This window comes from Harpegnathos saltator, unplaced genomic scaffold (genome assembly GCF_003227715.2).
Source record: "Harpegnathos saltator strain DR-91 unplaced genomic scaffold, Hsal_v8.6 scaffold657, whole genome shotgun sequence".
Lineage (NCBI taxonomy): Eukaryota > Metazoa > Arthropoda > Insecta > Hymenoptera > Formicidae > Harpegnathos > Harpegnathos saltator.
Window position 1 is genome coordinate 98,956 of NW_020230490.1, and position 24,659 is coordinate 123,614.

A 24,659-nucleotide genomic window follows, 5' to 3' on the forward strand; every position below is an offset into this window, starting at 1 on the left:
GCTGCGCGCGTTCGCGTAGTAATTTACATCCGCGCCAGGGCTTTTGTATTTGCCACCTCTCCTCCTCTTTGTCTCTATATAACTGTTTCAACGACATGGGGCCCAAATCGTTCGTCGGGGGGCGAGGGGGGGGGGGGACCGAAGCTTCTCTTCGTGACTTGCCGCGCTCTCAATTTACCTGATTAAAGTCAAACCGCGTCTGTTTTGGCGTCGTCGGTCGGATTTAATCGTGCGAGATTTTCCGCGTCAAGGCGCGCGCGCGCGCGCGCGATGTCACTTCGAGCTTTGTTCAACTCTCGGCACTCTAAATGTGCTCAGAAAGCTCGAAAGCAGAAAGGGAACGCCGTTGCGGTGCCTCGCGAATTTCCAATCTAAACCTAACCTAAGAACTAGCCAAAATCCAGTGAAGCAAGTAAAGAATCTGAAACCCAGGAAGCATTTTTCGGAGTTGACACGAAATTCTGAACGGCTACGACTCGTTCTGAGAGTCGCGCAAAGGGCTAATCGATGCCACCCCCGTCTCTCCGTTTGCAGAGGGCAAGTCGATGGCGACGTCTTACGACTGCAAATTCATCGAGACGTCCGTCGGCATCAATCACAACGTCGACGAGCTGCTGGTCGGTCTGCTCACGCAGATCCGCCTGAAGCTCGAGAACCCCGAAAGAACCAGGGACGTGTTCCGGAAGCGGTCGCGGAAGAACCGCAGCAAGTCGCCGCTCGGCTCGTGTTCGGAGAACAATTCGCCTAAGAAGTACCGCGGCAGCCGGACCAGCACCAGTCTGAAGGTACGCAATCTCCTCGACAAGGTGTGGGCGCGCGACAGCAAGTCCAAGAGTTGCGAGAACCTGCACGTTCTGTAAGGCGAACTGCCGCGCCGATTGACGACGGCTCGGTATCGATTGTCTCGGTGCGTACCCGGAGCGACCTGGCGACGACGCCCGCAGACGGTCGTCTCCAGACTTCCATTCAAACGTCTTACGCCGGAGTTCGGAGTCTTCGGGGATGAGTGACGGTGACTACTACTACTACTACTACTACTACTACTACTGCTGCTGCTGCTGCTGCTGCTGCTGCTGCTGCTGCTATTGCTGCTGCTACAGCGGCTACCGTCGCGTGTCGACGGGGCGACTGTCGCTGGAGAGAGAAGAAGGCAGGTATCGACCGCTTCGTGAGACAGGCGACTCCGCTTCGAATGGAGAGCTGGCGCACGTGCGTGTACCACTTTGTAACCAAGAGAGCTTTTCCGGCCGCGATTCTCGACGTCGCGTGTCTCGTCGGCGGACTTCCTGGACGGCCCGATATCTCGTCGCGACGAGGCGTACACGCGCGCGCGCGCGCGCTCCGAGTCGCCAATTATCGACGGTACTTTCCGCTGCCCGACGAGGAATTGAATTTGATTTCGCTGGTCGCGTGCGAGCGCGATTTCGCGTCGAGACGGTGAAAACGGTTTCCGAGTGAGACGCGCGTTTCGGCTCGCTCTCGTGCTCGTCGATCATTTCACGAGCCGTCACCGTACTTTTCTATTGTACTTGGCGCGGCTAACCGGCGGACCCGTCGAGTTGACGATTCCCCGCGACTCGATCGTGATTCTTCGAGCGAGGCGAAACAACACCTCTCATGGTTCGTATAAATGCCGGATGGACGGGGAGGTGATAAAAACGCCCTTAATTCGCCCGACGTTCGTTCGGCGAGGGTGCAATTTTTGCGATTACCGTAAAGCGTAAATATAGGCCACGAGCAGTCCGAGCGCGTATCCCCTCTCACGCGCGAAAAGGTCGTAAAGCGAAACGTTCGCGGGGTGAAAGGCGAAGTGCGCGGGGCAATCGGCTCGTGCAGATTGCCGCGAGCGAGCTCGTTATCGCGCTTAAGTGAGGCCATTATAGACGGAGAGCTAGGAGATCGAATCGATTTTTATCGTTTCGCTCGACGGGTCGCGATTGATCGTAAACAGTTACGTTCCCCGGGCTCGTGTAAACGCGAGCGACAACAAGCGCGCGAATTTCCGTTCCGGAAGCCGAGTGTATAACGAAGCCGAACGGCTAACCGCAGGCTGCGCGCGTTTACATCTGCCGCGGCGGGCGGCCAGGATTTCTCCTGGCATGCGTTTCAATTTTCCGAAACAAAATCTCTCCACGTAGAGCAACAAGGCAGCAATCGACACGGATATCCTTCCGCCGCACGCTCGGCTATCTCGACGGGGATATCCCGTGCAGAATTCCCGGATAGACGAGGCAAATACCGGCAGAAGTCGGCCGCCTGTTGCGGTCGTTCGTTCTAACAGTCGCTAAAACACACAGCGGCTCTCCTCGATCTTTTCGTATCTGACGATACGATATTCCGCGCGCGCGCGCGCGAGCAAGGTTTCGTGATCGCGCTGGTGAACGTTCCAGCGCGGAGAAGCTACGGGGGGCTACGACACTTATACGTCGGGTAAGTAAAGTTTTTCTTAAACGTCGAGGTAAATGTAAGAGGCGAGGGGGACATTTTTCGGCACTCACGCACGCACGCACGCGCGCGCCGATACACAAACACCAAGATTTTGATCTTACGGCGAAAGATGGGAACATTTCGGATCGAACGCACGGTGATCCGTATTATTAAGTCGCGCTCGTCGCTCTAAAGCCGCGAGATCATGCCGAATAATTAATACTCGTAAATTTTTCTTCTAACGACACGCCCGACATTTCAGGGCGTACGCCCTATGAGGACCACCGCGTTGCGGCGATACGGTCGGTTAGTGTTGGTAAAATGTCGCGATGCATACTGAAATTTTCAAATTTACTCGTCCGCCCCGTTCAAGACATAACTTCCATAATTATTCGAGGAGCTCTCCCCCTCTCTCTCTCTCTCTCTCTCTGTGTGTGTGTGTGTGTGTGTGTTATGTGTATGTGTATGTGTGTGCGTTCGTCAGGAAATAGAGAACCATCTATTCGGGGTATAATTCGAATGTGTTATATTCATCGCAAGAGCGAGAATACTCGCTGGAAATTCACGGCGAGCTTCCTTCCCAAAGTACCTCAAGGCGGGTCAGTTGTTCTAACAACGAACGCAAACCGGTGGGGCAGGAGGGCACCTATATATGAAGCTCCTCCTTCAATTTTTCTTTATTGATTCGGCAGCAGCCATTAAAGGAGAATTGAAGCTATCTCTGATCATCGGATTTAGGTCGGAGGCGTATCAGCATGTGTAAGATAGAATCGATGCGATCCCAGCGCGGAGAATTACAGCGCGGCCGGAAAGATTCCGCTTCTAATAAAGAGAATCCGCCATAAATCGTGGATCAAGGACGATGATTATCGAGGTATACGACCCGACGACGACTCAACAATTAACTCGAATCGCCGCTGAGCTGCACGCCAAACAGCAGAAAACCCTTTAATCTGTCGGCAGTCGAGGATGCGCGCCAAGTGCACGCGAGCGTGTCGGCCAAACAGTCCGAATGACAATCTCCTGTGTCGTATCACGTGTTTGTAAGCAATGAGAGCTTATGAGCTCACCTACGTGAGCGGGAAATTTATCAGGATCGGGATAAAAAAGTGTTTGAAATTTGCGATTGGAACCGAGAGACCGGAGGGAAATTAAAATTCGAATGGAAATTAAACATAACACAACTTATGTTTAATTTCCATTCGAATTTTAATTTCCCTCCGGTCTCTCAGTTCCAATCGCAAATTTCAAATACTTTTTTTTCATCCGATAAATTTCTCGCTCACGTAAGAATTGAAAAATCGGTACACGGTACATATCCGCGAGAGATATCTGATATCGATGTATTTTTCATAAAAATACGCGATGATTCCGCACACGCGCCGCAGCTGGGGATGATGCACGAACACGTTCAATTTTCCATGCGCGCTTTTAGCGATACGTTACGTGTCGTTTCACGGCACATGCATAATACGAGAGTGAGTCGCAAAACGCGAAGAGTGCGCGGCGACTTTCCTCGTCGGCAAGGTTAAACGACGCGGCGTATACGCGACGTGAAATATGTGTAGAAGGTCATGGAATAGAGAGAGAGAGAGAGAGAGAGAGAGAGAGACACACAAACAGAAAGATAAGTGGTTCGCACCATCGGCCACGCCGATTGCCAGAATTAAAGAGTCCCGATATCAGCGACGAAACATGAAGGCAGATATGACGCGACACCCCCGGGAAGAACAACCAAGAGAATCTAATCGAGTAGTCGTCACCCCACGAAAGGTCGCCCCGTGTGCGACAAGCAATTAATTTCTTAACGAGATCCCGAAAACTCCGACAGCCGACGTCCCCGTCGTCGCGTCGGAGAAAGCGAGAATCGAGCCGCGCGTCGAACTTCAACGTCCGCAAAAGGATCGGAAGTGGGTGCACGCTCGCTTGCGAAAACGAGTCATTTTCCAGCGGGAATGGAACACGCCTGTGCAGGCCAGGCCAGGTGAGCTGTGCGCGACCTCCATTAGAGACTCCGTGAGCGCGTGTGCGAGTGACAGTCCGCATGAGCGACGTGAAATCTCGGACCGCTGACGTAACGCACGTGTGCATGGGAAAGTGTGTATGTGCGAAGCTATCGCGGGATTGCGCGTCTTTTCCGGTCACGACGACAAGCCTGACGAGGTCGCGCTGTTAGCTTTGATTGCGAGTCGCATAATTCGGGGAGCGATTTGATTTTCTGTAATTAAACGCGCGCTTTGGCTTTGGGATCAGTGGAGGCGAATCATACCGCTGCCGCTGTGTTGCTTCTTCTTCTTCTTCCCTCCACTCTCTCTCTCTCTCTCTCTCTCTGTCCATTTATCGTCCTTTTAATTTGACCGCTAATATCTATGATTCGCGCAAAGTGCGCGACACAGCGCGGCGCGTCCCGCGTGAAACAGCGCGGTTATTAATTATTCTTTCGCGTCCTGCGCGAATACTCCGGCGTCGCGCCTCCGCCGACGTTGCCCACTTCAATTAGCTAAATTACTGCCGAAGGTGCGCGCTAAGGTGTGCCTATTCAACGAGCTTACACCGGCACGGCTCGCCGCGATACGTGCCCGCTGAAATTCTCGCAACTGCACGCATTCATTTGACGCTTCACTTTACAATTCTCTACGTACGTGCGCGGGACGTGCGTGCTTCGGCCTCCCGTTGCGCGATACGACGTTATTCTAAATCCGATCCCTCTTTACCGCCGTCTATGTTTCCCCTCCTCGGCCCTCTCTTGCCTTCAGCTTTGATTCCGTATACCCCACGTGCGCTATCATCGACCACAGCTTTAAGGGTTCTCTCTCTCTCTCTCTCTCTCTCTCGAATAATTCATAAAAAAACGTTCGCGGGATACTGCCACTCAGGGGGTGGCAACCGATCCCTCCTGGGTCGCTGCGTTCGCTCGATGTTGCGGATTTACCGTAAGACAAATCGCGCGGGGGGAGTCGCGCTAAGAAACACGGCGCGGCGTCCGAATGTCCCTTCTTTCCCGTAACGTAACTCCAATGATTTTGTTTCTCGTAAGTAAGTAAGTAAGTAAGTAAGTATTAAAAGCGCGACAACTGCGCGAAAGACTGCCCTTTCTCTCTTTAAAGACGTTCGAGTTAATTATATTCGTCGTTCTTCGCGTGATACACGAAGGTCCGCTTGAATCTTTAATGGCGACGTTCTTCCGCGGTAATTAAATCCCCAGTTACGCGGCCACGGCAAATTATTACATACTTTCGCGTCGTCGAGCGAACAACAAACCGCTAATTAACGCAAACGCAAGCATCTGGCCTGGGTAAGCTGTGCGACCTATCGGAAACGTTGGCTGATTCGCGGACGGGAGTTTGTGTTAAAACCGCGAGGAAAAGAGAGAGAAGGAAGGGGGGATGTGGGGGGAGCGGAGGATGAAAAAGAGGAAGAAGAGAGGGAGACAGAGGGAGGGGCGGAGGAAGAGCTTGAGCAGCGTTGCGCTCCCGCGCAAAGGAAAATTTTTCCCAACAACTCGAAGCGCCTCCTCGCTGTTTTCCATCACGGCGAAACGGCGACGCGGAATTCGTGGGCGCATTCTGTCCGGATTAAACTACGGCGAACGAAAATGATTATTGTCGGCCGATACACAACTCCGCTTCGCGGAGGCGAAGGCGAAGGCGAAGGCGAACCGGATGCTTGCGGCGAGCAGTTGCGGGAAAATTCGGCCACGCGGCGAACTCCTCGGCGAACGCTCGCGGGAATTTCCAGCTTCGCGGCGAGAGATGAAACTCGTCCCGGTCGTCGTCGCGCGCGGCGAAGAAGCGACGCGTATTTCGCGCGGCGCTCGCAATTCGTTAAATGCCGCTGTATCTCCGTTACACCGCCAAGAGATACGATTCAGCCGTTTTTCGTGCCGTGTATCGCGGCAGCACGGCATCGCGGGAAATTCCCGAGAGCCAAGGCTATTTTCGATAACGTCCTCCCGCGAATAAACGAGCGAATAACGTCGCTCTCCACGCTCCACGCGAGGAAGACGAATTATCGTGGCCGTGGCAAAAAAAGCTCCCTCCGACGTTGGCCGACGTTGGTTGCCGGCCGGAGAACGGCCAACTTTCGGACGAGACGTGTGATCGCTGTTACACGACCAGATATGTACATTCGAGACGACTACCGAAAGTCGGCCGATCGAGGCTCGATCGATCACCTCAAAGAGACAGAATATCACATTGTTCGCGTCGCCGTGCGCGCGCGCTCGCTCGCTCGCACACACGCACGGAGGAGACAACAACGGGGAATTCGGGGCCAATTTGTCGATCGTCCTTGTCCACAGCCACTGACATTCACACAGCGGACGGTCGTTTGTAATCTTTGACGCGAAACTCGCCGAGTACCATTTCCCGCTCGTGGCTGGCCGCGCTCTCGCGTGCCCAACTTCCGCGACTATTATGAACTCAACTCACGGAGCGCCGACCGTGTTTCCCCGTCGATGCGTGTCAAAAGAGACATTAGCGATTAGAAACACGCTAGCGGAAACGCGCGAGTCAACTACTAGTTCGCCGTAAACCGAGGAGAAAGAAGCGCCGCCTCGACCCACTTTTTTGCGCGTTTCGCAAGGCAAAGAAGCGCCCTTACGCCCTTATGCATCAGCTAATCAACGTAATCACGGAAGGACACAGCGGAAGGACTCCTTCGTCAAAGGAACGTCCTCGCCGACGGATGTTAAAAGGAAAACGAAAACGCGTCTCTGCGGTGCGACGACGCGCGATGACGCAGTCGGGTCTGACGTCGAGGGGTTCGCGAGAACTTCGGAGTTGGCGTTATACGATGTGACTTAACTCTTGGGAGTTAGCGAGAGACTACGAGACGCGGTCACGGCATCGCGCTGATAGCCCCGCCGCGGGTTTAAGGCGTTAATAATTTAATACGAGCGCAATCTCGCGTGACGCGCAGCGTTCATAATAGCGTGATGCGCACCGGCGACGCGCAATATCGCGCCGCGGATTCTCCTGCTCGCGAGGGCCTGCCTGCCTGCCTGCCTGCCTGCCTGCCTGCCTGTCTGCCTACCTGCCTGCCTGCCTGCCTGATGAGAGGAGGAATCGATGGTGCCGCGTGTGCTTTATTCGTCTGTTCCGTCGCGAGCACCGCCGGCGGAACAAGCGAATATTCGAGTGGCGCTTGCGATCGATGTCTGCGTTATCAATAGCGAGCGCGTGTCGAGAAGTCTCTGTTTCCCCTCCCCTACCCTTCCCCCCCCGTGCCACTAGCCACGCAGCGGACCAGCTTTACCGGCTCCCGATGTGGGAACCCTTAGCTCGTAGTCGTAATCGTAACGATATCGTAATTATATATCACGATCCCGACTAGAAATTTATCCCATGGTCCTGATCAGGTTAACCTCATTTGGACACCAGGTCCCAATAAAGTAATGCTATCGGGTCCTAGTAAGTCATGTAACGCAGCGTGGATATCAGGATCTTAGTAAGGATTCATAGTCAGGCCCTTATTGAGTTACCTTATGGAATCCTTATTACGTTTTTCTTTTTTTCAAATTATGGCTCCTGATTACTCGCCACGGCCATATTGAATGATGACATTAGAAATAAGAAATGACACGCTGAGAATTCCTTCGTGTCATTTTAACGTGTCAAATAAAAGGATACTTGCATGAAATAATATTTTAGATCGCTTGAGCATACTTGTAAAATGTTTCGGAAGAGAAACATAAAATGAATATCATAAGATCATAAAGTATCACAAGGTGACAAGACATAAAGTAGTGTTAAAGAGAAAAGTTGCATGTCGCGTTAATTTTACAATTTTTTTTTTATTGACTGCTAAAAAGAGGATAGTTTCTATAGCATTTTACAAATATATTCAAATGATCTGAAGTGTTTTTTCAATGCAAACATCTTTATATTTGGAAATGACACCCAAAAATTCTTTTGTTAAAACTTGATAATGCAAATCATATCAGGTACAATGAATAAGATCCCGACAAGGACCTGATTAATTGAACCATATTATATTATACACTGGTTGGTACATTAAGGTCCTAATGTGGACTCAATCATTATAATTTATAAAGGTCTTCCTTACTCACTTGTTAGGATATTATAAGGACTGACTTACTTAGGATTACCTTTCGTTCACTCTATTAGGTCCTTATCAATGTTAGGTGAACAAAATTTCGGATCAAAATTTCTAGTCGGGATCGCGCGGAGATCTCGGAGATTCATCCGCGACCGGCGAGCGCAACGTCGCGCCCGTCCCTCAAGCTCGTTATACCGATTGCTGACGGTGGCTGAATTTTGGACAATCGTGACCGTTTTCTTCATAGATCAGCCGATACGCGTATCCATATTTATTTTAAACTAAACTGTCCTTATTTCGAATTTTATATATTATTAATTAAAATTAAAAGCCGTAGAGAGAGAGAGAGAGAGAGAGGGTACGCGCTGGAACGTAATTGAGAGCGTACTGCTGACGGCGACAGTTTGAATAATTATTCACCGACATGGAACGTTCAGGTGTCAAATGATTATTTATTAGATCTGTGCAGTTGTTGTTTCGCTCACGTGTGTAATATTAATTTATTTATTTCCACGATGAGCTTGTTCGCTCACTGATTGAGACGATCGTCTTACTTCTCGCCCCTTTTTGCCCGACGACGAGATTATTCCCGTCGGACGCAGAGAGATGTGCAGTGCGACGTTAAGAAAGAAAAGAAAAGTTACTTGAGAACCGGGCCGGATGAAAATTTGAAAAAGTCGCCGCATAAACATTCATTTCAGACGCGAGAGACATCGCGTCGAAGATGTGACCCGGGTGTGTATAATATAAGAATACCTCGGATATTCTTTGCGGTTTTATACGCAGTGATAAAAGATACGTCTGTCTCTCGGATATTACGAAAGATACGAGAATACGAAAGACACGAGGGGCTGAGTTTTTTTCGTCCTACGTTCGCTCCTCGCTCTCGTCTCGTTAGCTCTCTTGCTCTTTCCCCCTTGAAAAGTGCAAACGCGACAATCTCACGCACACGACCGAGCGACGTTGCGCGTTGTGCGCGAAATCGCGTCCGATCGTACGCCGACCTTAATCCCTTAGTCAGTGACCTTTCCCTATGTGCAAGAAAACGAACAGTCGCCGCCCTTTATTTACCGTTACCAGCACGGTACGAAAATACAAAGACGCCAATGAGAGCTTACTCGGTAAATAAATATATTGTATTGTTTGCTCGACGATTTCAAAATTAAAGCGTCAGCAGAATACTAGCAACGCTAATTAACTTTTCGCACACAAACAAGCACACACACACACACACACACACACACACACACACACACACACACACACACGCAGCGATGTCCTCCAAACATAGAGAAAACCTAGCGAATCGCGGCTACACGACCTCGTATTCTCACGGAGGCTTATTTTGCTCGGGATTTTACGGTGGCGTAATAAAATCCGCAACGGTGGATCGTTTATTTCGTAGTCGAGCGCGCGTAGCTCTCGATTCGATTCTTCCGGTTTATAAGTCCAATTACGAATTTCTCGATCCTCCTAAAGCTTTTCTCGCTCCGCCCGCATAATGGTGAATCCTCTCTCTCTCTATATATATATATATATATGGCGACGGGATGAAAGATGAGAATCATCGAGACCGATGCGATCTCGACGAGTTCGCTCTTCCTATACGACAAGATGGAACACGCGAAATGGATCCCCCATCCGACCTTCGCTGTCTCGACGGTTTATTCTCGAAAATTGTAATTAGCGGCGGCCGCACGTCTCACCGTAAGTGCGTGTACGACACGACGGACTCTGAACTCAGCTCGTGAAATTATACCGATTTCGATCCTCGTGTCCTATTACTATTATTCCTATTACTATTATTCCTACTACTATTACTGCTGCTACCATTAGCGACGTAATATACGTGCTTACGTGTAGCGCATCAGCAATTTACGATTGACACACGATAGCTCGTTAACGAACTCCATTGTCGATTTAGGGCGTACAACGCCTTACCCTTTCCCTCTCATCTCTCTCTCTCTCTCTCTCTCGCTCTCTCTGGGCGAAGCAACGAGAGAGCAAGAGCAACATATCGCCTGAGACTATCGATTACCGTTGCCATCGAGATATCGTCGCGTATTAGGAGACGGTGAGTGAATCGGGTAGCGTGTACACCTTATTAATCCGAAGCCCCGCGCGCACGACGGCGAAGCACGCGATATTTATTTTTATAGTACGAATCGCAGCACACACGGCCGATACGGCCACGCGAGAGAATTCGCAATTCACGCGTCCTACGTTTCGTGTTACGTTATCTGATAACAATTCGAGGCTCGCGAATCGCGTCGCGTTTATACGCGGTGCGCGCAAGGCACGATTCGCGAATTCGCCGCGACGAAGAGAAACGAGAAACGGCGAGCTCGCGGTCCGAGGAAAAATCACGTGCCAGAGGATCGCTGTTTTCTCGATTGCCGACCTCGACGGCGGCGAGCGGGCTCTCGTTATTTGCCCTCAAAGTTTCACGAAGCGGAGCTGCGTGTACGTACGACTGCGTAAGCAGCCTTTTGTTCCTCGACCCGCGCGAGTCCTCCGCTTCTTGCTCGCTCTGCGCATACTATCCTCCTCGCTGCACGTAACGACTCGTTCGCGCGACCTCGCGTCGCAAGTGCAGCGACGTTCGCGCTATAACGAGTACTATAACGCACCGGAGAAAATTCACGAGCGCGACGAGCAACCCGTAACCCCGTAACCCCGGCTGTGCCCCGGCCGCGCGGTGCCTCTCTGCACAACATCCAATTTAAACTTCCACGTGGGTTGATCGCGGCGCAGGCACGTGGTAATTCGACACGTGACGAAATTTCCGTGTCGCGAAGTCAATCGGACAGTACGGCACGCGGGCGCACGCGCGCGAAAGAGAAGAGAAAAGACCAGGGCCGGGTCATTTGTCGGGCGAGTCGCGGACTCTGAGAAAGCGCGGATTTACGGGGGAGAGCACGGCGCGTTCATTTACACTGCCGGATCGGACGGACGGTGTCGCCGGGCGGTGTTTCCGAGCTCCGGTCTCGGCTATCGGGCTGATCTCCGATCGGAAATGCCCCGACAGCGTCGCGTCGTTGCAGCTGCGCCAGCTGTTGTCGCGTTATTAATCGTTGACGGCATTAAGCTCGGACACGCCGACGTTAGCTAAGCCTGGCTTAACATTTAACGCCATTATTTCGTCGAGAGAGGGAGGAAGAGAGAGCGAGAGCGAGAGCGAGAGAGAGAGAGAGAGAGAGAGAGAGTGAAGAGAGACGAGAGAGCGCGTTCTCTCGCCGAATTGCTGATACCTTGATAACTAAGCCGCTATTACTTGAAGGAGAGACACAAGTGACGGCGTGTGAAGGGATAATATTCGCGCGCGCGAATATGAATAGTCGGAGGCGCATAAACCCGAGATTTTACGCGACCCTCTGTAATTCTCAGTGGCTGTTGGGTGTTTGTCGATGTCGACTCGGCTCGGTCGTCGAGAGAGAGAGTAGAGAGAGAGAGAGAGAGAGGGGGGGGAGAGGGAGGGAGAGAGAGAGGGAGAGAGAGAGAGAGAGAGAGAGAGAGAGAGAGAGACTCGCGCGATACACCGTGAAGCAACAGCGACGTAGCGTAGACGAGTTTACGAGTTAGGTGGTGTCTCGAGTGCGGACTAGCACGACGATAAAGGAGATAATTAAAGAGCATATATGATTGCGAGGAAGCGATTCAAAGACCGAGCGACGAACATTCGGTAAACGCGTGCTTCGCTCGCTCTCTTGTTCGGATTCCGACGACAGATGTATAATGCACGCGACACCCGGCTGATCCCAAGCCGACGGCGCTCTGCTGCTCCCGGAATATGTGACTTTCATGCGACGGTCTCGGCTAATGTGTCGCAGGACAAAGTAGCCAAAATCAATTGACATCGCCGCGAGATTAATTCGCTAACGCACTCACGCGTGTGTCACACGAGATGTCTGCGAGATGGTTTCGAGCGGTCCCAGCGAGAATCGAGGCCAACACCTCGCACCTCGCTGGACTACTTGCGAAACGCTTGACAACCTTGAGACGTTTCCTTGGCGAATCGATGAGCGGGCAGAACACGACCGAGTTCGTGTGCGCGGGACTTTGCGAGTGTCCCACACGCAAGTAGAACGTACGTTAACGAATCGAGTGATTAATTCGGTCAACGTATCCGCCAAGAAGAAAAATAAAAAAAAAAAAGAAAAGACGTTCGTTGAACGTCTATCTCACTCGCGGTTGGCACGTCGGTGTATCGTTAACGAGAACGAGCGTTTGCGAATCAGCGATACATCGTCGAGCGACGCTCGCCTGCCATATTCTGTTCTCGACACGCCTCTCTCGTCTCGTGTAATCATCTCGCGTAATAGCTACAAGGGTGCTACCGACGCGACGCGTCAGCACGTTCTGCGCGGCTAAATTGTCCGAGATCGTTTTCCTAGCGCGAGGCGGATCCTCGGCTGGTGTGTTTCGCCAGCAAGAAACACGAGGATTCCATCGGGAGGAGAACGCCGGGAGTGATACGGGCGATCAGCTCGTAAATTATAAACAGGAAGTTCCGGAGCACACGAGGGGATAATGTCCGGGATAACACGATCATGCCGAGAAGCATACCCATTCGGCCATGTCCGTTTCTCAGTGTTTCTTCGCAGATCGTAAATGCTCGCTACACTCTACCCGGCTGTTTCTCTCGGCAACCCTTTTCCCTCACAGCGCGGTCACGTATGAAGGACTTTTGTCGGCCGTCGAAATGCGTCTCGAATGGGAGCAAGCGCGGGACTTTTTGTTACACGGTATTTTGGCGGCCCAATTTTTACGAATCCGTGTGTGTGTGTGTGTGTGTGTGTGTGTGTGTGTGTGTGTGTGTGTGTGTGTGTGTGTATTACTCGAAAAATTCCGATGAAATTTTCCTACCTGTCGCAAGGAGGATCATTTCAGTGCGCTTGAGTGTTGTAGAGTGAAAACGAGACGCGTTGGTCGCGCGCTCGGCTGTGAAACGAGTGACATTTACCTGAATGAGAAATCATTGTCCGCTGTGGCGCTTATCGTCCGCGATTAATTGGAACGCACGAGATAACTCAAATGACAGAGAGACAGAGAGAAAGAGAGAGTGAGAGAGGGGGGTGGGTAGGGGGAGGGAGGGAGGGAGAGAGACCGTCAGATGCGGAAAACGACACGCTCGGGAAACGAGGTGGTGGGACTTGATAAGGTAATCGTAAAAAAACGATAATTTTCCGTCCATCTAGAAACGCACGCTTTTAACGAGGACGCGCGACGCGGACAATTGCATATCGGAGCGTCCCGCCCCCACCGGTGTGTATCCCTTCTGTCTCGACTCCTCCAGCGGAACACGCTAAACACATCCCGGCAGTCACAGAGCCGCGCGTCGTCAAGATACGACGGCGAAACAAATTGCGAACAATTTGCCACGCAGCGGGCCGGCCTCTGCATCTCCGACGTCGTTCATCCGCACACACGGCTTTTCATCTCGGACAATAATTATCACGCGACGCTTCGCCGAGCGATTCGACCCGGAAGGTCGCACGCGGAATCGACGCGCTCGTCGATCGCGAGGTGACTCTTCCGATCTCAGCGAAGAACAGTATATCGTCCCTACGAACATCATTAGCGATATTTTCGGAGCAGAGCTTCGCAACAGCTCGACCAAAGTCGCCAGAGTTATCTCCCGTTTATGTCGCGCTCGTCGGCAATTACGTGCACGATTACACCGTCGCCGTCGCCGTCGCCGTCGCGCGGCCACGACCCGCCCTACGACCGAGTTATCTCGCCTTTGACGAGATCTGAGATAAGAGCGCGGCCACACACAGGCGGACGATCGCGGATGCACGGGACGTCCTGTGCGCGCGAATTACCTATGTTTAGGACCTTAGGTTTAGAGAACGCTGACCGCGCCGGATACGCCGCGTGCCGACCGAAATACGGTATTTCACCCGGTATCCCGCGCGCTGACGAATATATTGCGGACCATAGCCTAGCGATTAGGCGATTTCACAAATCGACGTTATATATATATATATATGTATAATATGTCTGTACCTGTATCCTAAGAAGTAAACGCGAGGGAGAAAAGGAGGAGGAGGAGGAGGAGGAGGAAAAGAAGAAAGCGAGAGAGTGGAGGAAGAAGGAGAAGCGAAGGAAAAGACGCGACGACGCGACACAGCCTGGCCGCGGAGTCGCGGCCGGCAGTTTTCTTGTCTCTTTCCGTGAGTGTATCGTACTTGTACCAACGCCCCGACACCATAACGATTAATTACACTAACGATTAAGCGGTAATTAACGACCGGTGTTCGTGTTCCGCGATCGATCGCTCAAGGTAGCGATTTCCAAAAGCCGCGGCCGCCGCCTACGAAGCGAGGAGACGATCGCGCGGCGTCTTGTGTCTTGCGCGACATTTTCGTGTCCTCCTCATCCCCCCCGGCCGAGACGGTTGACGTTTGCGAGCGGCTCGCGCCGCCTCTCAGGGTCGCTCGTGAAGTAATTTGCGAAAACATTTGCCGCGGTACTCGTGCGCCGTTCTCGATTCGACCGAGAGCGCGATTTCGACTCCGAGAGTGTTTCCTGGCCGGGAGCGGCGGGGCGGGAGGAGGGAGGAAGATCGGCTTTTGGAAAACGCTGACTTTTAGGAAGCGCGACTGATAGGGGACTATCTTCCGCGCGCTACGCGAGCGCCGGCAAATTTTCGGGATCGATAAAGTTCCATCGACGCGCCGTCCCCGTCGTCATTCACTTTCGTGAACGATTCGTGGACGTGTCGTCTTGTCGTGTTAATGGTGGAAAGCGTCCCGGCGAGAGACCTCGCGCGATAAAATGAATCACGAGAGCGCGGAATATCTCGCGATCGATTGGCGTCGCGCGCGAACAAACGTCGAGGAGGGGGGAGAACTCGCGAGCGCGAAAACTGATGGATGGATGGACGGATATCACGGAAATAACCTGTTCAATGTTCAACGTTTAACACGCAGCGTAATTTTAAAGCACACGTAATCTGTGTGAAAGAATCTTTCGTAGGGAGAATCAAAAGTGTAGAGAGAGAGAGAGAGAGAGAGACAATACGCGCGACGCACAGCGTGGTTCTGTTCAAGGTTGTAGAATCTGACGACGAGTGTCGCGAAGAATCCTAATTATCGCACGTCTCATTTCGTTCGAGAAAAAATATTTTTCTTTTCCTTTCGTAATCATATCCCCCCTCCCACCTCTTATTTTCGGTAATAAAAAATGTCAGCTGTGTGTCGTTTTTATAGATATCAAGTGACAATTGTCAAAAGCTCCGATATATATATATATATATATATCTCGGATATCATAAATTGCAATGGTCACAAGCATCACGTGTGAAATATCGTAAATCATAATCATGAGAAAAGCGACATAATAAATCATGTAGTCATCGGAAATATCATAAATCATAGTCATCAGAAGTATCATGAGTGATAATCACCGGAAATATCATAAATCATAATCATCAGATATATATCATAAATCATTGCGTATCATAAGTGTCATGTATCGTACAAATGGTTCGAAAGTGTGTGTAAGATCAGTTCTCTCGAGTGGAAAATGATTTTGTCCCGGCGTAAAAGACGCCGCGCATTCGCGTTTCGAACTTTATCGTTGTTACCGTGAAATATGTCGTAGTAGCGCAATTAGTCGCGCTTTCAATGTCAAATATCGAGGCTGACTCGATTGTCCGCGACTTTGACCGGCGGAACTGACCTTACTTTCGCGATCAATGCGATTTCCTATATTACGCATGCATGAAATAACAAAACACTTGGTGACTGTTTGAAGTTCAGCGCTCACCGTTTCGTTGAGTTCGAGCGATGTCGAGTCGGGTCGTCTACCAGGACTAGCCGTTGCATTCTGAATCCCACGCGTCCACCCTCCGTCCCGCGTTGTCCCACGTTGATTGCACTTTATTATTAGTGCACTTTGCCGCAGTAATACTGCGACGCGATTTATATTCACGATTCAACGCCGTTTAACGAATTAACGGCGGCGTCGGTGTAAAGAGTGTTGATTTATCGCGGCTTCGATTAACGCGACCTGGGAAGGATCGAGGCGACGCGGGGAAGATAATAATCGCAACAAACGCAAAAGTGACTGAGCACTAAAAACGAAATATCATCGCGACTGTTCGGATTCCCGCGTCGATTGTTTTATTAACGTTAAAAACTTCGGTAGAATCGCTTTTCGTTTCGACGCACTCGTATTCTTACGCGCGCGTCCGTTACGCGTGAATGAATAAAAACTTTGTTTACATTTCCGGTCGTTGTGTTGTCGCGGGCGATAGTTACCGTATCCCCGCAAGAGCAAGAGAAATTGTTTCGCAGTATTTGTAGGTAAAGTGTATTTCCGCGATGTTGAAATTAACACAAGACTCTCGGTTTAATTTGTGCAAATGCAATCGCGACGCAAATACGCGTCCAGCAAATCCGAATTAATAATCGCGACAATCGCCGAGTCTGCATCAGCTCGGGCGAAATGATCCCGAGCTCGGCGAGAGGTGGCGTAATATTTCGATACGTTTTGTATATATATATATATCGCTCGAGCAATTAGAAATCACACTGAATAAATAAGTACATTTATTTAGCCTTGTCGAGTCAATCTTACGACACGAATGGAAAATAAAAAAAAATTGAAACGTTAGGTTTGTACGTGTATGTGTGTGTGTATAAATATGTTTAGTAAAGATGAAATTAGATATTAATTCAGAATATCTCACTCACGCTTTATATCTCACAAATGTCCAAATATTTAAAATCTTTGCTAAATCGGTGGCGATAAAGTCGCGTGATTCTCTAATTGCTTTGAGCGATATGAGTGTGTTTTAAACAACACGCAAATATTAATACATTATATATAAAAAACCAGCATGCAAAAGTCAACGTGCAGTGTAAATCGCATTGATTTAAATTAACTTTCGTAAAAGTCCACTATTTAAGTAAATTTTCGTAAAAATACCATCAAACCAGTTACACGTTAAGTTCATTTTTTCACTCACCGAACCACAGAAGATCAGAGCCCCGGCCACATTCAGCTGTGAGTTCTGCAACAGAAAGAGAAAACGATTTGATTAGAGATTCAGGAATTCGATTTAACCAGCAAGTGCACATACAGATGCGAACGGATTAACCACCCTTTGCAGTCGCAATTTCACTCCTTCTCGGTCGAGCGACCGAGTGCTTCTGCTTTCGACAGCAAAGGGTTCAAAGCAAAAAGATAGAAAGTCTGAGAACTCACCTTCGAGCCGGCTCAGCTTGGCCCGAACCGGATCCTCCGGTACGGCTTCAGCATATCCACATCCACACTCGCGTCAGCATCCGCATCTTTTGACGTGCACATTTTCCTCGGCGATACGGCTATAAATTTCGTCAGAGATCTGAAACAAAAATTGTAGTTTTTCTAATTAGCACTAGAGAGGTACACTCCCGGTATATGCAAGTTAATGATAAAAGGAGATACTTTGATCGTATTCCTTCTTTAAATCTGCGAAACACGGGAAATGATGGATACCTTTTAGATCTGTGGCTATTACTACTCGTGATGTGTCCGGCACGACGACCGCGGCACGTCTGTTCGCGCGCATTGTTAGCAACTTCGCTTAAATTAAAAATCCGTCGAAAACGACGGAGAATTTCGTTCCGACGTCATTACTCTACCGCGGTCACGATTATTATGCGGTACAGCGCGCGCTCAAGTAAACACGACCTACCGAAGGTCGCGCGACATTCAAAGTGACAACACTGGTAGTAGTACGCGTGTACGGTTGATCCCGCTCCCGTATAGAACGTCTACAAATTATCTGTACAATATTTTGAAAACACATTCCCAAGTGTTTACACATTTTCCGCGCGTGTCCGAATGATTTCTCGCTAACATTAGCCTTCGAAAAAAATACGCTCGTAGATTGAATTACGTCGGTAGGTGCGATATTTCGATTTATCTAAAATCTCACGCATTCTAGGACTTGATTCAAGTTGAAAACTCTAATACGAGAATTACTTGTATCTTAGGACTTGTCCTTTCTCCTGAATTCGTTACTTCTTTGTACCGATTACTTGCTACTCTTTGCTACTCGAAATCTTTACATTCTCGTGTGTATGAAGGTCTTCACTTCTATATTGTATATTGTATATACACATTTTATGTATTTTAGATACAATTTTCCACAATTCATCGAACTGACGTCTTTCTTTCACTTACATACGCATGCACGTACACAACCGTCGAGATGTCCACGAATCGTTCGACAGCTCCGTTGCGATCTGCCATTTTTTCCGTCTTCGAAGCCAAAACGATGAATCCGTGAGTTTGAGGCCTGCAAGAGGCGAAAAATTGCGCGCTTAGAAAAAGCTTTTGCACGGAGAGGCGGTTCATCGAGATAAAACGGAGACGGAGACGCACGATCGCCGCAGTTCGACGTCTAGAGATTAATGATAAAGACGGGAAAGCAAGAGACGCGAGAGAGACGGTGCTTATACTTCGACGGTGCTTCATTATCGATATATTTATGTATATTACCGATATAAAATATTCGAGAGGAACGCGAAAGGTTCAATTGTCGGACGCCAAGGGGTGAGCGTCTACGTGATTCCACTTGAAGACGAGAGATAATTCGACGTAATTAGTTTCTTACGATGTTTTTATCCCGTGTACTAGATCTTTATATAAATATATATATATATACATACATGAATAAGAGAGAAAAAAATATATCGTATACCCGCGATATTGCGTATCGTTGGCACTCGATCGCCAAAGAAACGAGATCGCGGATGAGCTACACCCCCGTCCCCGTCCCCCAGCCCCCCTTAATAGCGTGTAACGTATACGTATTTATGTGAATTTTGTCATTTTACTAAGAAACGTATTTGCCGTAATTACAAAGCAACTTATTATATAGTATACATATATATATAAAAATATAATGTGCATACCCATCCAGCTCCCGCGCTTGGCGTTTTATTTCACGAGACCGAACTTTTTCAGATTATCACGACCCAGTAAAGAATGTAACTGTAAAGTGTAATCAATAAAGAGATTTTGCCTAATACCTACCGATGTACGTTGCCGCCGACTCGATCGAGCGGCGATCATAACCCATCTTCGATAGTCGCGGTAGTTCCCCTCCTCGAGTCGTAATTTACGACCACCTGCGCTACAAATGGGAATAAGGCCGTTTTATTTGCCGGATAGCCGTTATGTTTCCCGACGTTAAAATTTCAACGTAAATCTGAAATTTCTTATTCGCTGGCGATGAAGCAGCACAAGGTGCATCGTCTTCGAGAGTAACGAAAATGCAAAATGGCCGCCCAAGTGCAAAAGTCGATCGTAGCCTCGACACGTAGTGACTGCGACTTTCGACCGTGCGCACGCCTATGCGTAAGGTCGAAAATCGCGGCAGCGTCGCAGTGATACAAATGTCGCGACCGTTACGCCGGCCTTTGAGCTACAACGAGACGATCAACATGCTCCGTCTTAATGTTGATCTTTATTAACGTATTATCTTCGGACTTTGATTCTTTTCCGACGATCGCTTATCGAGACGTTCGAAGGAATATGATCACGCCCCCTCCCCCTCCCCAGGTATATTGTTCATTCCGTCGCGAAGGACTATTCGCGACGCGGAACGAGGATAAATTTGCATATCTCTCTTCAATCGGCGATTGTCTCGCGCCATTTATGCTGCCGAATATGTATTTAAAGCGAGTTTCCGTACGAGCTACGTACGACGACGAAGCGATATATTGATTCTCGTAATAATGATGAATTACCTGACTCTAAATCTCAACGTGACGGTGCGCTCGAGAGATCATGCCGAAATGAAAGATTCGATTAATGGCGGTTAACCAACTGTCTTCCGCTAATGCCCGCAGATGGCAGCACTTGTCGCATAACTGCTGGGGTGAATAATGTTGAGAAAAAATCGACCGATCGGAAGGATCGGTAATAAAATATGTCGAATCACGACAAGTGATTGTATCCCAAAGACGCTGATAACAATCGGTTCAATCGTGATTTTTACTCAATCGTTCGACATCTGATCAATTATTGGAGCAATAATATCGAATGATACTCGCGGACAAATTGAGGGTTAAACGTGTGTAAATGCCGCGTCATGAGAAACAAGAGCGGCGATCGATCAATATGTTTTGTTGCGTTCTTATTACACGTAAAGAGCGGATTGATCGATGGTCAGGTTAAGTGAAAACAAAGTACCTCTGGCCTGTGTGCCGTCGAGTTGCATCAATTAAAATTAAAATCCTCGTCCTCCACCGCCATCGAGCCGTGCTCTCGTCCGTAGGAATAATGGCGGCTCGGTCACCTGGTACCATCTAACGGCGTCGTGAAGAAACACGCGTTGTGTTAATGAAAAAGGTTTAATTATCGGTTAAGTAACTTTTTTGTTAGTTTCAAATTGCCTCGTTGCGAGTCGCCACCGTTTCAATTGAGATCGTGGTGCGGCCCAGTGATAAATCGGGCGAGGTTTTTAAGTCTTAGTTCGCCTCCGTGGCGGTTGGATGTGGTTTCTGTAATTACGCATATCTTTTGATCGTGGGGACTGCGTACGCGTTGTCCCTGTTTTTCTTTTACCCTTCATACTACTGGAAAATGGCGTATGGACAAAGCTGAATGCAGTCCGAAGCCATATATTGAACTGAACTGAACCAAGTCGGGGGCGAGATCTCTTCTTTTTTTCAGTAGTACGAATGACGGTCACGGGTGATTTTATCTCTTAGCAACACGACCGAACAGTCAGTCGCGCAGACCTTTCCTTCAAGGTACAAGCCAGAGACGAATTTTACAATTGAAAAGTAATCCGAGAAGAACTGGCTTCGTGATGACATTCAAAATATCGAATACGTGGCACAATCGATACACGTATTTATCGAATTTCATAACATCAAGAAAAATAATCGATTCTTTAATGAGGAGAGAATCGAGCTTCGACTATCTGTGATCGAACATTAATTTCTATTCTATGTGACAAGTGATGTGTTGTGTGATATGAACGATATGAACGAAAGATATAAATAGAGAATTGTTTTCATCGCTCTATTATGTTCATTTCGTCTGTGTTCCTTATAATGTGCTGCAGTTATTCCTAACGGTAATTAATGATAATTGTAAGCCTGAAGTAATCGCTTCAACAACTCGTTCACGATTGTGACCAGTAACCTCTCTAACGCCTCTAACCTTCCAGATGCTTTGTATAAGACATGGCAGAAATTTTAATGCTCCGTCGCTGTTCAACATGCTCCTGAGAACTCTTTCTTTACGTCGCAGCGACAGGAACACGGGTTCTTACATCAACGCTAATGGTGATTCCATGGATGGCAAGTGACTCCTCAGTTCATCATTCTTTTCCCAAATAATTCCCGTTAATGGTATATTGGTTAAATTTTAGAGCCAAATTAATTGGTAATATCAGATTAATGACTTACTTCTTGAGCGATAGTGTAATAATCTATCTTATGAAACTGTATAATGTCAACAGAGAAACTGTTACTCACAAGTTTGTATAGATATCATAATGAACTATACAATGTCAAAGGAAGAATTATTGGCTCACAAGTTTGCATAGATATCATAATGAACTATACTGTATCTCAAGAGCTGCTGGCTCATCAATTTGCATAGATATCTCAATGAAGATTACTACACCAAAAAAGAATAACACCATAAAAGAAAAGAATAATAAAAAAGAAAAACTTGTTAGCTTACATAGATCTCATATTATTCAGCACTGTACCAAAGTATATCACAATTGATTTAGGTTTCATTCAAATTTGTCTCAAAGATATTTGTCAAAAGAACTTAACTGTATAGTTGGAGTATTATGTGAATAGATTGAAGATATATAATTATATGAATTATATACAGATGTTCAAAGCAATGTGTTAGATACCAATTCTAATTGGGAGTTGCTAACACCAGATGGCTTTCGGTTTTATCTCCCCGGAAGTGTTGGACTTGCATGGCTAGATGCTACAAGCACTGCTCAAATGAAAACTCAATTCTTTGAAACATACAGTGGCGAGAAACTAGAGAAACTAGAGAAATTATTAAATAATAATAATAATAATAATAATAATAATAACAATAGTAATAAATACCAAACAAATGCGAGGAAATGGAAAACTATAAATCCAATGTTAGAATGTGTGGCACAAGAGTGTCCTGTTCTCTTGCGAAAAAGTATTGAGGAATTATTTCCTGGAACAGTCTTGGATCTAACTTCTTCAGACCTCACTATCATAACCATTAGTCAAAAGGCAAATCGTAAATCATTGAAATGGCGTACCGACTCTGAAATGGAGAAACTTGCCAAATACGTGAGTTACATAACATAGAGTTTATATTAGAAGAAAATCTAGCAGGTAGCAGTCAGTAACATATGTATACAATATTAGTCTGTTAGTTTGTTCTAGGAGCTGTGGACATTTGCCTAAAACTCAAAATGGATGGTTTTTGGGCAGACTTTATCAATCCTTTCAGTGGACAGCCTTATTTTACACCTCGAAAAGATAATAATTTATACAAAACCGACGAGAGATTTCGTTGCCTAGGATTTAAAATAGAACAAAAAAAAAATTGCCGGGTTATTGCCTGTGAAAATAGCTTGAGAACTTTTGTTGGTACGTACAAATAATCGTATTTATAGGTGTACAACGGCCGGTAATGAAACAATTATCTATATTTATCGAAATGGGAACATTTCAGCATTTATAATGCTGTTTCGACAATCGGAATAACGTGTTTGCAGCATTTAGATTGTATTTCGATTTCTCTTTCTCTAATTTTAGGAAGTCTTTACACAACAGCTCCACCCAACACAAAATTTTTAAAAGAATTGATAATCAACGATTAATGCGCGCTATATATACAGAGAAGAACGTTCAGTTTATACTTACATAATCAGTTCTGTATCGTCGAAGCGTTTTCACGTGTCTATGCATAATTGACTGAACGATGTCGCCGCATAATGCGTAACATGTGAGTTTTGACTCTGTTTGTATACAGCATCGATGAATATTATATATCATTATGCTTTCAATCGAATGTTCAATTGATAGTGTCCATAATCTCTTTTGAGTTCGTAAACTGATCTACGCTTCTTTAATAAAGAATAAATATTTTACGTTGTAATGAAACAGGTTGCAGTATTTGCAAATTTTATTTGGTAAAGATATACCCTCTTCAAAAATCACCATGAATAGAATAAAATATTTTCTTGCTCAGATAATATATATATATATATATCTATAATATAAATTCGTGAGAGACTATTTATAAGAGTGTTACTTCTACTATGAACGTCTGTCATATTGTGCCTAGAATAACATTAAGTAGTTTATCAAGATCGTAAACCTGTATTTTCATCACGGATTCAATGCCAAACGCGGCCGCTCGATTGTTAGATGTCTTGTGTTACTACATATAATCTCGCGTCGAAGGAGAGATTTACGGAATCACACGGTCACCTTTTGCGTTCCCCCACACATACCAGACATTAGTGGGGATGTAGACTATATAGTAGAGATTCAATCGACATCACAATTCGTATAATTACGATAACTAACAATAACTAAGTAATCACGATTACGCTTTTGTAAAAGAACGATGAAAGTGGGTCTTCTATCGAAGACCCCGCTTTCTCGCGTCTCGTCGGTTATTAAGGATAAACTAGAAACTCCAACAAAAACGTAAATCAACGAATGTAACACGAATCTGTATGCACGTACCTAATAACTTTGCTCCCTGACTCGATCGAATGAAACGTCTGCTAATTAAAACGGTGCGATCGTTAAGTGCAGGTCTTATAATCGGAACGACGCGTTCTGTTGCAGCAGCGACGAAGAACGTGTGTCAAGTTACAAGTTCGTCTTAACGCGTAGTCGGGCTAATGACTTACAGATCATAGGTAACTTGGTACCACCAGCAGAACGAGCATTACGTGCTCGCGCGCACTAATGAGCCGTAATTGTTACGGTCATACGCTTATTGTATAAATTAATATATATATATAGTGCTTACTCGCAACACTCTCTCGAGGTATTACTCTCCGTCGGATTTCTCTTCTTTCACAAGCAAACCCGATTGCACCAACTCTGCTAGCGCTAACTACGACTAATTAAACATACCTTCCTCTGTTTGTGTGTGTGTATACGTGTATATATATATATATCCTTGTC

The 24,659-nt window shown here is 47.5% G+C and overlaps 2 protein-coding genes across 5 annotated transcripts in view; both read left to right on the plus strand.

Moving 5' to 3' along the window:
- LOC105182798 (uncharacterized) overlaps nt 1–6,824 on the plus strand; it is a 28,678-nt gene extending 21,854 nt beyond the window's left edge. For all 3 annotated transcript variants that reach the window (XM_025304902.1, XM_025304903.1, XM_011140493.3), the window contains one exon: nt 535–6,824. In XM_025304902.1, the coding sequence (XP_025160687.1) occupies nt 535–860 (326 nt within the window). In that variant the 3' untranslated portion in view covers nt 861–6,824. The remainder of the gene's footprint in view (nt 1–534) is intronic.
- Nucleotides 6,825–20,967: 14,143 nt separating this feature from the next.
- LOC105182800 (methylmalonic aciduria and homocystinuria type D homolog, mitochondrial) lies at nt 20,968–24,619 on the plus strand. Of its 2 annotated transcripts, none has more exons than XM_011140494.3 (5): nt 20,968–21,590; nt 21,668–21,800; nt 22,348–22,799; nt 22,886–23,102; nt 23,271–24,619. In XM_011140494.3, exons 1-5 carry the CDS (start codon nt 21,582–21,584, stop codon nt 23,333–23,335), a joined length of 876 nt encoding a protein of 291 aa, XP_011138796.1. In that variant the 5' UTR covers nt 20,968–21,581; the 3' UTR covers nt 23,336–24,619. The 2 variants fall into 2 exon arrangements, with proteins under 2 accessions (XP_011138796.1, XP_011138797.1); XM_011140495.3 differs by having other exon boundaries at nt 20,969–21,574.
- Nucleotides 24,620–24,659: the final 40 nt, after the last annotated feature.

Excerpts from the sequence above, each read along its gene's own strand:
- LOC105182800 (XM_011140494.3), top strand. Across the intron at positions 21,801-22,347 it reads TAATGGTGATTCCATGGATG|ATGTTCAAAGCAATGTGTTA; the intron begins GCAAGTGACTCC and ends AATTATATACAG. Across the intron at positions 22,800-22,885 it reads TGGAGAAACTTGCCAAATAC|TTTGTTCTAGGAGCTGTGGA; the intron begins GTGAGTTACATA and ends TTAGTCTGTTAG.